Source organism: Lampetra planeri, chromosome 8 (genome assembly GCF_965212315.1).
Source record: "Lampetra planeri chromosome 8, kcLamPlan1.2.h2, whole genome shotgun sequence".
NCBI classification, from domain to species: Eukaryota; Metazoa; Chordata; class Hyperoartia; order Petromyzontiformes; family Petromyzontidae; genus Lampetra; species Lampetra planeri.
In genome coordinates this window covers 12,257,793-12,271,671 of record NC_136114.1, presented here as the reverse complement: position 1 = coordinate 12,271,671, position 13,879 = coordinate 12,257,793, and the positions used below count along the sequence as shown (strand labels likewise).

At 49.4% G+C, this 13,879-nt stretch overlaps 2 protein-coding genes across 3 annotated transcripts in view; one reads left to right on the top strand and one right to left on the bottom strand.

Moving 5' to 3' along the window:
• Window positions 1-2,699, top strand: part of LOC144720459 (transcription factor RFX4-like) — a 45,080-nt gene extending 42,381 nt beyond the window's left edge. The window contains exon 18 of the mRNA XM_078597261.1: window positions 1,977-2,699. Coding sequence (XP_078453387.1) covers window positions 1,977-2,423 — 447 coding nt within the window. The 3' untranslated portion in view covers window positions 2,424-2,699. The remainder of the gene's footprint in view (window positions 1-1,976) is intronic.
• Window positions 2,700-4,432: 1,733 nt separating this feature from the next.
• Window positions 4,433-10,953, bottom strand: BET1L (Bet1 golgi vesicular membrane trafficking protein like). 2 transcript variants are annotated; one of them, XM_078597066.1, is made up of 4 exons: window positions 10,868-10,953; window positions 8,946-9,034; window positions 7,736-7,792; window positions 4,433-6,483 (listed from the first exon to the last, which is right to left on the bottom strand). In XM_078597066.1, exons 1-4 carry the CDS (start codon window positions 10,884-10,886, stop codon window positions 6,316-6,318), a joined length of 333 nt encoding a protein of 110 aa, XP_078453192.1. In that variant the 5' UTR covers window positions 10,887-10,953; the 3' UTR covers window positions 4,433-6,315. The 2 variants fall into 2 exon arrangements, with proteins under 2 accessions (XP_078453192.1, XP_078453191.1); XM_078597065.1 differs by having other exon boundaries at window positions 10,761-10,885.
• Between the last annotated feature and the right edge of the window lie 2,926 nt (window positions 10,954-13,879).

Genomic DNA, 13,879 nt, shown 5'->3' with positions numbered 1-13,879 from the left:
TTCTCCGCTTATTAAAATTGTCACTGGTGTGCGTGCGCGCGGGGGTGTGTGTGGGGGTGTGTGTGTGCGTGTGTGTGGGGTTGTGTGTGTGTGTGGGGGTGTGTGTGTGCGTGTGTGTAAGTGTGTGTGTGTGCGTGTGTGTGTGTGGGGTTGTGTGTGCGTGTGGGGGTGTGTGTGTGCGTGTGTGTGGGGTTGTGTGTGTGTGCGTGCGCGCGGGTGTGTGGGTGTGTGTGTGTGGGGGTGTGTGAGTGTGTGCGGGTGTGTGGGGGTGTGTGTGTGTGTGCGAGTATGGTGAGTGGTGGCACAGCGGTTAACACGCTCGGCTACGAACCCAGCGACCCGAGTTCGATTTGCGCTCACGGCCAATGCAAATGATGATTATCTGAACCGGCCCTGGGGCTCCCCTATGTCGACTCAGCCTCAAATGATTACCTGATGCGGTGTGTAAACATCGCCACTGGTGAGACAAAGGCGGCCGGGCGTGGCGCTGACCACCCACCCCCTCTTGTGCCGTGCCGGCCTTCATAGGTGCTCGCTAACAGCACTTGCCCGGATAGCCTGGTAAAGGCTACACGGGGGATCTTTCTCTGCGTGTATCATCCGTATGATGATGCCCTTGCCATTGTTTGACTGTGGGCGTGGGGGTGGGGTGCTCGGCATCCTCCACCGAGGACCACATTGAAACCCCCGCATATCCAGCCAGGCCTGAGCTAGCTGAAGGATGTTGCAAGCAAGAATGTGATCGTCGCTTGCAGCCGGACATGGCATCCATCTCCCCTGGTTCTGACAGCGAGGGGGGCAACGCTGCGGTTCAGGCCTGCGTTTCGTGCAGCTGCAAACGGCTGCACTGGGCGCCAAGTTGAGACCAACGCAGGCACCTTGACGAGGTGCTCCATCTGGTTGAGATCAGAGGTCGCAAACGGGTTTTGATTCCTTACCCGTACCTGTACCCGGCCGCACCAGGGTCGCAAACGGGTACCCGTACCCGGCCGGGTACGGGTACCCGTTCCCTACCCATACCCTACCCGAAATGAGTGACAAACGGTGACTCACCAGTCACTCACGGCCTACCCGTACCCGTACCCGGCCGCACCAGGGTCGCAAACGGCTACCCGTACCCGTACCCGGCCGGGTACGGGTATCTGTAGAAGGATGGAGCAATGCAGAGCAGCAATACAGAGCCTGAGGCCAGGTAAAGTGCCAGGAAGGGATTTTCCTTCCTAGCGAAACGCTGACGCGAGCGTAGCAAAACCTGGGCCGGGCCCCCGCACTGCGTGACCATCATATCAACTGCCGCGAGACGAAGCATGGCTTCTGCTGGATTGGAAAGGTGTCCTATTGATCATCCCCCCTTCTAAAGCTCTTTAAGAAGGGGCCGGGGGTGGAGGGCGCACTGATTGTAACAAATATGTACGTTGAACTTCTTTCGCACCGTACGTAGCCAACCGTGTACGCTGACGAGGGGAAATCTCCCTCATCAGCGTGCCAGGAATAGTCCTGGCAAGGATTATTCAACATCATCATCATCATGCCAGGCACACTGAGAAACTCGCAGACGCCCATTGTAGTTTCAGGCCGGGGCTCTGCACAGATGCGATATTCTCCGTCCGTCTGCTACAGCAGAGCCGTATGGAATATCAACAGGACCTACATCTCAGCTTTATTGCCCTGATCAAGGCCTAAAACACCATTAAGAGGCCAGGGCTGTGGGGGGGGGGGGGTTGTGGTTTTCTCCTCTGGCCCATGGAATGCGTTCGTGTCTCTACTATTCGGAGGATCTTTGTGTCTCTGTGCATGTGCGCGTGACCCCACGCGCATCCGTTTCTGAAAGTCTCAACGTGAATCAGCCTCATCTCTGTCGATGCGTAAACCAAGTTGGTTTGTATTTACGTCCGTTGAATGTCTTTCGCACCGTACGTAACCCAACCGTACTAATCCGAGGTGGACCGTCGCTCTTCCCCTCTCTCCTACCGCAGTACCCATTCAGCCGGCAGTCCGGCCGTCTCGAGCCGTGCCTCCTGGGCCCCTCCGCCGGCACCGGCTCCGTGGCCCCGCGCTGGGGCGACGGCACGGGGGGCGGCGGGGGCAGCGGCGGCCACGCTCTGGTCGGCGGCGCCTGCTACGGGAGTCCCGCCTCGTCCGTGTCTCCCTCCTCCGTCTCCCCTTCGTCGTCCTCCGCAGCCGCGCACCACCACCACCACCACAATCACCACAACCACGGACACCACCACCACCACGCGCACGTCCAGCGTTACAGCGCCAGCGGTGCGGTGGCCCCGCTGCCCGCGCCGCCGACCTCGGACATGTTCGCGCCGCTCGGCATGGCTCGACGCGCCTCCGACTACGACCCCGGGCAGCACTTCCCGGGATTCGCCTACATCAGCGGCGAGGCGGCCGCCGCCGCGAGTGCCTGGTCCAAGTGACGATCGCGGGCGAAGACGACGACGACGAACGAAGATGGGGCACGGCGAGGGATGCGTTCGGTCTGGAGCCACCGATGGAACGACCGCACGCATGCACGGCTTTGCCAGGAATGGCGCGCGGTTCGACGGCCACAATGATTTTGGCGAGTCCGAGCGGCGGGGACGGGTCAGCGTCCCCCCGTCGCTCTCTGCGCACTTACAGACGAGCGCTTCGTGCCTCCGAAGCAAAGTTGAGATGCGAGGCAACTTACGAGAGACGCTGCACTCGCAAGACATCTTGTGGGGGGGGGGGGGGGAGGTGGTGTTGGTGGTGGTGTGATGGCGGAGGAGGGTCTCTCAACGCCACGATTGGCGGGGCGCGACACGCGCGCCACCGAGGGACATCACTCGCAAGTGGCTGCAGGCCCCGGCCGCTGCGCTGCCCCCCCACCCCGATCCCACAGCACAAACCTCGGAGCGACGCGCTTACGCCGCTAGGTAAAGTGCATCGCTGTCGAGTAGCTCCACTAGCCAAGTACGGAGGAAGCTGTTACTTTTGTGGTGAAGAAAAAATAACGAAAGTTTTTCAAGTGGAAGAGACGGTTTTCTTTCACACCTCCCCCCACTCACCCATGAAGACTCTTGCACCTTTTGCCCTAATCTGTAGCAATGCTTGACTACACGAAGCCCGCATTCGCAAGATCAACTTAACTGTGACCGAAAGATCTTCGCAACAGACACCACTTTAAAAAAAGAAAACGTCCAGTACTGCAATTAGAAAGAAAAAAAAGATATATATAACAAAACCAAGCACGTGTTTTGTGCAAAAGCAGATTATCGTAGCCAAGATGTATATTTAAACTGCAATATTAATGTATTGTGTACATACGTTACGAATTTTGAAATAAAAAAAATTCTCAAAGCATCTCTCAAAGGGCCCCGCGTCGCGCCTTCCTTATTGCCCTCGGGAATAAATTAAAGTCGTCTGGAATGCGGGGCCCTGGCCACGCACTGAGACTCATAATCTCCATTTCGTCCGCCTTTATTTCCTTGTCCCACCAGCTCACGTCTTATTTATACCCCTTTGATGTAAGCAAGCCTAACCTTTGACCGACGGCTCTTTATACGAGGCGGTGGCTTTGTTTGGTGGAGGGGTGTGCAAAAAAAAAAAACCCACTACCACCACCACCACCATCATCACGTTTAAACCGAGAAGAGAGAGGCCAGCTCAACTGTTACCTTCCACGCACATTAATCCGCGCATGTCCAGTCCCACGCGCGGTACCCGACGTCGTAGCCCTTTCACATTTCATCCGCTCCATGCCGCATTGTTCAGTGCCGGGTTCGTAATCCCCCAAACTCTTTAACCGCGGCTTGCTGCCCCGCGGGCCACGTGCGAACGGTCCGGTGCCGGCGACGGACACACACCGGCGCCGAAACGGAGAAAATACTTGCGCACTTGAGAAAAGTTCCACGTTGGAAGTGGTCCCAACAATTAAATTACCGTATGCGCTGTCACCGTCACCGCCACCACCGATGCCGACAGGGGTGGAGAAGTGGCGCTGTGCTTGTCCGACTGCGCTATGAAACCAACAACTTCAGTTTGATTCCGAGCGACGGCTCGCATCGGTGGATGGGGTGTTACCTTAACTGGTATTGTAACACGGCCGATCGGAAAAGCCGCACTGACCAGCGTGGTGAAGAATGGTCAAATCACCTCCAATACTGACACTGCATGGGGAGGGGGCTTCATACAGCCGTGGATTCACAAAGGGTGGTAATGTGCAGTCAAAACGTACGAAACTGAATGAAAGAGATGGAATCGTAACCCCAATTTGTGACGAATCATTGAATTCCTGGGGCAGGGAGCCGGGGTGGGGTCGAGGTGAATCATTACACACATCGACCATTCACATGTTTGTGGAGGGCCATTTAAGCCTGGAAGACTTTTGTATGGGCTGGGTTAATGGAAACATTTCTTTGTCACCTAAATGCAATATTTGACGACAAGGCAATCTATAAACAATAGCTGCAATACAAATGAATTTATTTCACTTTCAGTCATAAGGAAATGACAAAAAAAAACCCCACCAGCAACAGTATAGAACACACCACCATAATTTTTCAAACACCTAAAATCCATTCGATGTGCAACAGATTGACTTCATATGAACTCGTCACACTAACAATGAAGCTCGAGGCAACCAGCCTCTTTTGTTTAATCGGCAAGACATTTCGAGCAAAGAAAAAAAACCAAGTTCGCCCATCACGTTGTTGTAGTATTAGAACCACGATGACGCAGTACACTACGAAATCCTTACTGCAGTCAAAAGTCTTGCGCGCGATTTTTTTTTGGTCTCTTCCCAGTTTTATTTCAAGTGTGACAACGGCGTCACGTCGGCAGAGGTGGAGTCCATTGGCAACTCTTGGAAAAGCTGCGCATCGCCCAATGTTAAATGTCAAAGTTGACGTCGTAGGACCACTTCTGAAATAATTTAGTCATTTTTTTTATCTGCACACCAGGGGGAGCACTTTACCACAAGCCCCGCTGCACAGAAATGTCTGGCGCGCGGAAAATTAAGCCGATACATTTTTGTTAATTCTCAACAGCTACAAATTTGATGAATTAAATGAAAACCAAAACATTTCATGTGATGGGGGGTTTATTTTTGAGTGCAGTCATTCGTGATCGAGCCGAGACCATCAACTCATTGCGCTTAAGTATCCGGTTTAATCACGGGCGGCTGACACCGTGATTTGAATCGAGGATCGCACGGCGGGGGGTCGGCTTAGTGCTTTGACCTCCGAGCCACCCGGCCACCTAAAGCATCTCACTTGTTAAATTAAAAGGTTGGTGCGTGTAGCGTGGCTGGGGATACGAGCGCGCAGATTCCCATCCACCCCTACACACACACTCGCCCAATGACCGTGCGTCACAAACTCCGCCTGGGTAAAGATGTGCGACAGCTAAAATCATTTTGGTCAAAACTCCCGATACTTGAACTAATCCACCCAGGGACTGCAAGTGCAAAAGGAAAAAAATATACCCTATTGTTTTGATAGACATACAATGCGATGAAAACCACGCCCCAAGACTGTAAAGTGCATGTGATTAGATTTGGACACAAGAAAGTCACAAAGTGTAACAACCATCCAACCCCCCAAATATACATTTACCCACAAAAATCATTCACGCAAAAAAACTTGACATTTTACTCGATAACCCAGCAGGTCAAACATTCGGTAAGACTTGTGAGAGGTGTCACAGCAAGGGGTGGAGAAGCCATGGCCCACGAGTGGAATGTGGCCCACAACTTCATTTCATGCGGCCCGCGTCCAAAGGGGAGGCCGCCTCTCCACTTTTAAACGGCCCACAAAGAACGTCAGTCACTTACAGGCAACTTAGCCACCGCACTAATCGGACACTGGCGGTGAATATTTTCGACTGGATATGACTGTGTTTCTAAGTTCAGCGTGGTCAATCATTCCTGCCAAAGGAAGCATCGCAGCCACGTTAACTGGGAACTGGAGGGGAATATTTGGGACCTGGCGATACTGTGTTTCGAAATTTGAGTGTGCCCGTTCACGTATCACCGCAAGTACCTTAGCTGCTGGGACGTATTTGACCATAAAACACTTTTTTTTTTATTTCAGCACACTTAATCAATTTTGAAAAAAAAAAAACTTCCTGCAGTTACAAAAGTGGCCGAGGGGCGTTATCGTAAATACGCGTGAGACGCGTCAACGGTTACCGAGAGTGCAACTCAGTCCTCGTGTCAGGGAAAGGTTCCCCCTCCAACCCGTGCATTCGATTTTTCGAGTAAAATTTGGAAATTCTTTTGCGTCAGTGGGCAGCTGTGCGTCCAAAGGGAGGAGGTCGCTCCACGGGCGGCGGCGGCGGCGATGAACGAGATCACGTGCGGACGCGCCAGACCAGGTAGTAGAGGACGAGGAAGGAGAGCACGAGCCCCGCGACGAGGTAGCACATAAGGCGGCGGTTGTCGCGGCCGGAGCGCACCATGGACGAGAAGCGCTTCACGCTGCCCGACAGCAGCCCCGTGACGCTCATGAACTCGCTGTCCTGGGGCAGGCACGAGGCACGTCGCGGTGCGTCAATCGAGCAAAGTCAGGCTAGTCCGAATCACGCTTTTATTCCACAAGGTGGCATTTCAGAATCAGAATATTTATCCGGGAGAAATCCGATGAGCTATGAAGCTCTTTTTACACAGATGTCCAGATTTTTAACTGATTAAAGCACGGACGCTGCCGCGGTGCAACGGTTCGCACACTGGACTTGCAACTGAGAGGTTGCCCGTTGGAACTAATAAAACGAATACGTGCCGGTTGGCCACATGACGCCATGTGTCACGGGATGTCTAAAGTGATTTTAAGACATTCCAATTAAGATACGCGCGAGTTATTTTAAAACATATATGTGGGTTATCACATTTTCCAGTATGAGAAAATGAAGCAAACAATAAGAGCTTAATAAAAAGTCCTTGTATTGAGAGTCAGGAATGACGGGCACACGCCAGTGACCTTGCGCTATGGACGAAAGGACTGATGGATCACAAACAGGTCCATAAAACGCTCAAACGTGCTAAACTTGAAAAAAAAAACACAAGCAGAGCTTTCAGGAGACCGACCTTGGCACGTTTGTCACACGACAGACCCCGTCCCAATCGCAGCGATCCCCCCCCCCGCGACCTCCGTGTCGTGGATGAAATGTGACCCCGTACTCACGGGGTCACGACCCCGCATCAACCCTCGCACTCACTCGCCCTGCCGCCCGACCCTGAGCCTCACACGCCTACTCACCACATACCTCTCCAGCAGGGGGCTTCTCATAAAGCCAGTTAAATTATTACGAAAGGCAACAAGCCAGCACGCTTAGGTTTGCTCCGAGTTGAGGTTTTTTTTCTTTCACCCTCCATTGAAAACATTCATCATCGACATCATCAGCCATGATTAATCAACTGCTAGATGAAGGCCTTCTCAAAGCCATCGCCATCTTGTTAATAAATCGAACTGTGAAGCCACAGCTATCGTGCTGTGACGGTTCCACCTGAAGAGGGAAGCTTGTGTTGCCTCCGAAACGTCGTGATTTTTATATTTTTTTATTTTACTTTTATTAATTTTAATTTTTTACCTACGTGACTTTACCGAAAAAACCTAAGAATATGAATGTGAAGCCACAATTCACGTGGCACCTGCACGTAAGATGATCGCTTCACTCCATCTCCTATTTTTACAACCCTGGATTACATTAATGGTGAGAAAGCAATGATGGCAATTACTATTCCATGGACAATAGTGAACTCATTTAAACTCACCATTCCATCCAGGTACTGATTGTGCTCCTCTGTTTCTTTGTCAATTTCCAAAGCAAACTGCACAACACAAGACCAGTTCAAAGACAAACACACACACAAAAGCAGTTCCACGAATTAAGATAACATCAGTCAAAATGTTCAAAGCATCCAAATAATGCATACGGGGGTGTCACCTTGAAGATAATCGTTTTATAAATTGTGGGTTATTTATGGGATAAATTATTTGACACACAGAATAACTGAATGATCCATACCATCCATCCAAGTGGGGATAAAAAAAAGTCAATTCATCCATGTATGTCCATACACCACAGTATTATGAAAGGTGAACACAGCGCATTCATTCTGAAATTGACAGTCCTTATTGGTCGGCACATGATGAAGCTTATCCACACATTTAAAGTGTGTGCAATGCACCTCCAAATTATAGAACCATCCAGCGGTCATTTGTTGCAGTCAAGTGAAAGCAGCATTTTTATGTGAACCCAAACGTTAATACTTTTCACAATACCAACCTTATATTGCATGTACACACTCAACATAATTAGCCATGACCAGGCCACATTTGGGCGAATTCCTCCCCACGTCGTCACAATCCCTGCAGTCTTGCGATGCCCTAATCCATGTTGTCGAGCTAGGATATGTGATTATATAAATAATCGATTGCTCAAGTAATCCAACTGCACAAAACAGTTGCAAAACGGTAAGTTTTTTTCCCACGTGGTGCTGGCCGTAAGATGATCAACAAAGCTCGTTGACGTCTTCGGCATAATCTGCCACGTCACGCCGAGATCGGCTTGTAGGAGGGTTCACTGCCTTCGGAAGGCAGTAAAGCCGGAGCAGATACCATTTTTTCAAGGGGGCTGTGAAATCGACCACAAAAATTCAGCCGATTATATTTTCTTGTTTATCAATCGACTTCATGGGCCAATCGTCCCAGTTTTAATCCTAAAAAAACCTAATAGCTCAGTGTGCTTTACCTGATAAGATAAAAAAAAGTTGTATTTGTATATATTTTTTAGTAATTTGTTTACCTTCCATATGCTTTGCAACCATATTGTTTTTTCCATTGTTTGTCGTGATAAAGTTCTGACCCCATGCCCCTACCCTGACATCTGTGAAAAAGAGCTTTTATGGCTCATCGGATTCCTCCAGTATCACTAAATATTCTGAATCTGAACTCAATCAGCTGTGATGGGGCACCGCGTACCGACTTGAGGCGAGACACTTTGCTGGAGAGGACTTCTGTTGCACGCTGGTTCTCCGTGTCCAGCATCTGCTCCACGCCTCCCGTGACGCCTTGAAAGGAGTGCCACACACGCAATGGGAACGTTACTCCTCCGGTCGAAGCTCAAAGCCACGTGGAGCGAAACGTCGGGCATCACGGTGAACGGTGCGAGTGTTTGGTCACACCTGAGCTTACCCATATTATCGGAGTACACCGTGTTTTTTTTTCTGGCTGTCGCCTGATGAAGCTGGTTGCGATTACTGACGAGACGTCGTACTCAGATTGTAAATGCTGTGGCTTGGCTCTCCAACACACCGGTGGTAGTGCCGTACTAGTGACGAATTGGTACGTTCTGTTTACGTGACAACCCTTACTAAATTGGCCGTGTCGGGTGGTGGCGGGTTTAACGACACATTTATTTATTTACGCGATCTAACCCAACAACAGAAACCTGTATTATGTACACTGCGTGTGTGTGATCATTCACAGGCAGTGGTCGATGAAGGCCGGCCTCCCGCACGCTTGTGTGATCACGTGTGGACAGTGAAGTGTGGACGGTAACGTGTGGATGGTCACGTGTGGGTGGTCACGTGTGGATGGTGAAGTGTGGATGGTGAAGTGTGGATGTTGAAGTGTGGCTGAAGTGTGGATGGTCACGTGTGGGTGGTCACGTGTGGATGCAGTGTGGATGGTAACGTGTGGGTGGTCACGTGTTCGTGTGGACGGTGAAGTGTGGATGGTCACGTGTTGATGATGGTCACGTGTGTGGTCACGTGTGGATGGTGCACGAGGGGTAAATTCGCAGTGTGCGCTACGAAACTCGTCGACGTTTCACGCCACACAGCAAATTGTCAAGTAAACTCCCATAGCCGTCTGTCTGTGAACTCGCACAACTCGTACACACAAACTCAACGCACTGCCTGAAAATAAATAGATTTTACTAGGCGACGTTTCAAGGCAATGGCCCCTCTTCAACTATTAAAATAATGAACGTGGCTTAGGTGCTGTGACCGAAGAGAGTTATTTAAGTGTTGGCCGCCTGCCCTCATTCACGAAATAACTTGTTCACAATGATAGGAGGGACTGTCATTAAACAGAACCACTTAAAACTGCTTAATGTCACTTTTGACACCACGCTTTAATCTAAACGTTATCAAAACATTAACGCGAGCCCGTTTCATCTCAACTCGTCACAGCTACACCACATCAAAAGATAACCAAAAGTCGTCAAGATATTTCAAGTAGCCCTTTAACTCCAACCAAAGGCGGCTAAATTTCGATTTAAAGCTTCTTTCGTGACTGCAGGGATTCATCTTCTTGGTTCTTTCGGTAAAGTCACGTAGAAGGGAAATAATAAAATAATGAAAATAAAACATATTAAAATAAAATTCTCACGACGTTTCGGCCACAACGCAAGCAGCCCTCCTCAGGTGAAGAAACAGAGCTGTCATTGGGACGCTGTCTTTCCGACAGCTCTCTTTGTGTTGTGGCCGAAACGTCGTGAGAATTATTTTATTATGTTTTATTTATTATTTTATCATTTCCATTCTACGTGACTTTACCGAAAGAACCAAGAAGACAAAGGCGGCGAGTTTGTGGATGAGGAGACACCCAAAGCGGTGGAGTCGGGGTGGGGGAGGCTTCGCTGCCACCGACGCGCAACCGGGACGAGGCGCAGCTTGCCCGGTCTAAATCCAGGCCGAGGGCTAGGCGCCGACTGCGGCCTACTTAAACCCCGGCCTCGATATTTAAAAAAAAAACACATTTTAACGCAGAGACAACGGCCGTGAAACGCACCCAGGACGACTCCGTCGACACACGCGGACAACCGCGAGCGAGGAACAAATGTAATGTTTGTCGGTGCTGTTCGCGAGATAACCGATCCATCACCAAACATCACGAACCTTTGCCCCGCTCCGTCATGTCTCGCTGTGTGCTGGAAGGGGCGTGGTCAGTAGAGAGGGGGCGTGGTTAGCGAAGAGGGGGAGGGCCCCCGGAACGTGGATAGCGGGCGATGAGATTTTCACACGCGGTGATGGCCAACACTGCTCACTTGCAACAATTCACAAACTTTTAATTTTATTTTTCGATTTAAAGCTTTCGTGACTGCAGGGATTCATCTTCTTGGTTCGTTCGGTAAAGTCACGTAGAAGGGAAATAAAATAAGTGAGAATTGTATTTTATTATGTTTTATTTGTATTATTTTATTATTATCTTTGAAATAAGAAATTGGCTTCTTTTTACCCTTTCTGGCAATATAACAGCTGTGTTAAGATGTTAAAACACCAAACAGAACCCCTTTTGCAAGGAATCATGTCTGCATTAAGCACATATACTTGTGGTGAACATGCGAACAAAAATCACATGGGGCCGTCCATAAATGACGTCACGCACCTAGGGGGGGGGAGGGGGGGTTAGACATTTGTGACGATGTGTGACGAGGGGAGGGGGGTGAGAAATGTGACGTCACATCAAAATGCGCAACTTTAAATAAATATAGACAACATCAGAGTGCAGCGCCACATTAAATACGCACTACAATGACAATAGTTTAAAGCGATTTGAAGCATGTTTTTATTGGGGGGGGGGGGGGTCGGCAGAGCTTTGTGACGTCATATTTTAGGGGGGTCTGACTTTTTGTGACGCCGTGTGACGATGGGGGGGGGTCAAAAATCGTCCAAAATCGCGTGACGTCATTTATGGACGGCCCCCATGCTTTGACAGTATATGATGATGCATTGTATTTGAAACTGATTGGTCCACACCAGAGACAGCTTTCTTTCGAGGCTAGTCTCAAACAGTGTTAGATCAGAGGACGCCGAAAGGCGAACAGCACAATGACAATGCCACGATCAGGACCTTGAGAGCTCGGGATGAGAAGCTACGTCACGTGACCTCCCTTGCCAGTATACCAAAATGTCAGAATAGGTTTAACCCTTTCTGGCAATAAAACAGTTGTGTTAAGATGTTAAAACATCAAACAGAAACCTTGTGTACGGAATAGTGTCTGCATTAACCGCATATATTTGTCCTGATAGTGCATCGTCTGCGTGGTCTAACACTGTTTGAGACTCGCCTCGAAAGAAAGCCGTCTCTGCTGTGGACTAATCAGTTAAAAAAAAAATGCATCAAATACTATCAGAGCATGTTATTTCTATTCGCATGTTCACAAGTATATGTGCTTAATGCAGTAACACGATTCCTTGCAAAAGGTTTCTGTTTGGTGTTAACAGCTTAACACAGCTGTTTTATTATTTTATTTTCTACCTACGTGACTTTACCGAAAGAACCAAAGAGTATGGATTCCTGCAGTCACGAAAGCTTCAAATCAAGATAGAAAGGGTAAAACCATATTCTTAATTTGTTATACTTTTATAATGGCAAAACAGGTCCCATTGAGTTCATAGCTGTCAACCCATACGGTTTACCCCGTATTCTTGTAAAGGAACATTAGTTTATTCGGTCCACACGGCGTACAGCCCTTTAAATTCGGGTAAAAAATGTGTTTAATTGTTTGTGGAAATCTCTTGTGATGGGACATTGTACTACGAACGTTGAGATAAGGACACGGGTGACCAATAATGTCTGAATTGGTCTGTAATGAGGTAGGCACTGATAATGGGTTGACAGGTATGCGAGCTCGTTACGATCCTGTAAATCGAGCAGGGGTAGTGAAGGTTTTAGCGACGTTTCCTGTCCACATGGCCTTGGGTTCCAATCCCCTGCTTTTAGTGAAGAGCGCGTGACCATAACTCATGAACAAACAGCTTCCGATCACGATCGAATCGTACCGTCATAATCGATAACCTGTTGCGAGTTCATGGGTGTATTTGTTTGCCAAGGATAATAGCAGCAAAACAAGAATAACAATCCTGCAGTGGATGGAGTATTGTGCAGCGACCACCTTGGTTCCTGCATGCAGACCTTCATCCAGCAGTGAATCGATCAAGGCCGGTCCCGACGAAGACGACGGAGTGCGTCTTGTTCGACACGTAGCCGCCCTGACCGCTGTGAATCAGCTGTCGGGGCAGCCGCGCACACGTGGACAAGTGCCACGTGGCTTCGTTGCTGCTTGTTGTTGTGGCGGCTCCCAACGCAAATCAAAACAGACCAGGATCGGGGCTGTTTCTGCCTCATCACCCCCCCCCCTACACACACACAGCTTATCCACAAAGCAAACCCGGACACGTTTCTAAAGTCGGCCAAGGGGACAGCATTCGTTCTAGATTTGAAGCTTTCGTGACTGCATGGATTCACACTCTTCGGTTTATTATTTATTTTTTATTTTTACCTACGCGACTTTACCGAAAAACCCTTAGAGTATGACCGCATTCGTCTTCATTGCAAGCCCCGCGGGAGTCACTGGAGGCCCCTGACAAAACGCAAATGTGACCCCCCCCCCACCCTATCGTGCTGTCAAACTCCCAATGGTTTTACATGTGTGGCTGTCCTCGCACGCTTATCTAATCGGCGAAAGTGCCGAAAATTAGTGGCGGAAAATCCACGATTCCAGAGTTTTAGCTCACATGGCAATTCGAATTAAAAACTTCAAAACTGCTCAATAGCCGGGGGATATGTTTTTTTTCCCCAAAGCATCCATAAAGTGGTAACCCGTGTTATCAACCTTTAAAAAAAACACGGATGTTGACAACGGCTATTCCAGCCCTAAAAAGTTAGGTTAGATTAACTTTTCGTGGGACGTGTTCGAGATGTAAATGTAGAACTTATCGCACGTAGCCACCCGTGCCAATTGAAGTTGCGGGTGACTGACAAGACAGAGTGTGGATAAAAGAGAACTCAAACTCTCAAAGCATCCAATTACTGTTCCGCTGTCCGTCACACTGGGAATCCCCGAAACTGAAAAGCGACGATTCGATTAATTTCAATTCTGAGATCTCATTCCACGGGGCTGTTTT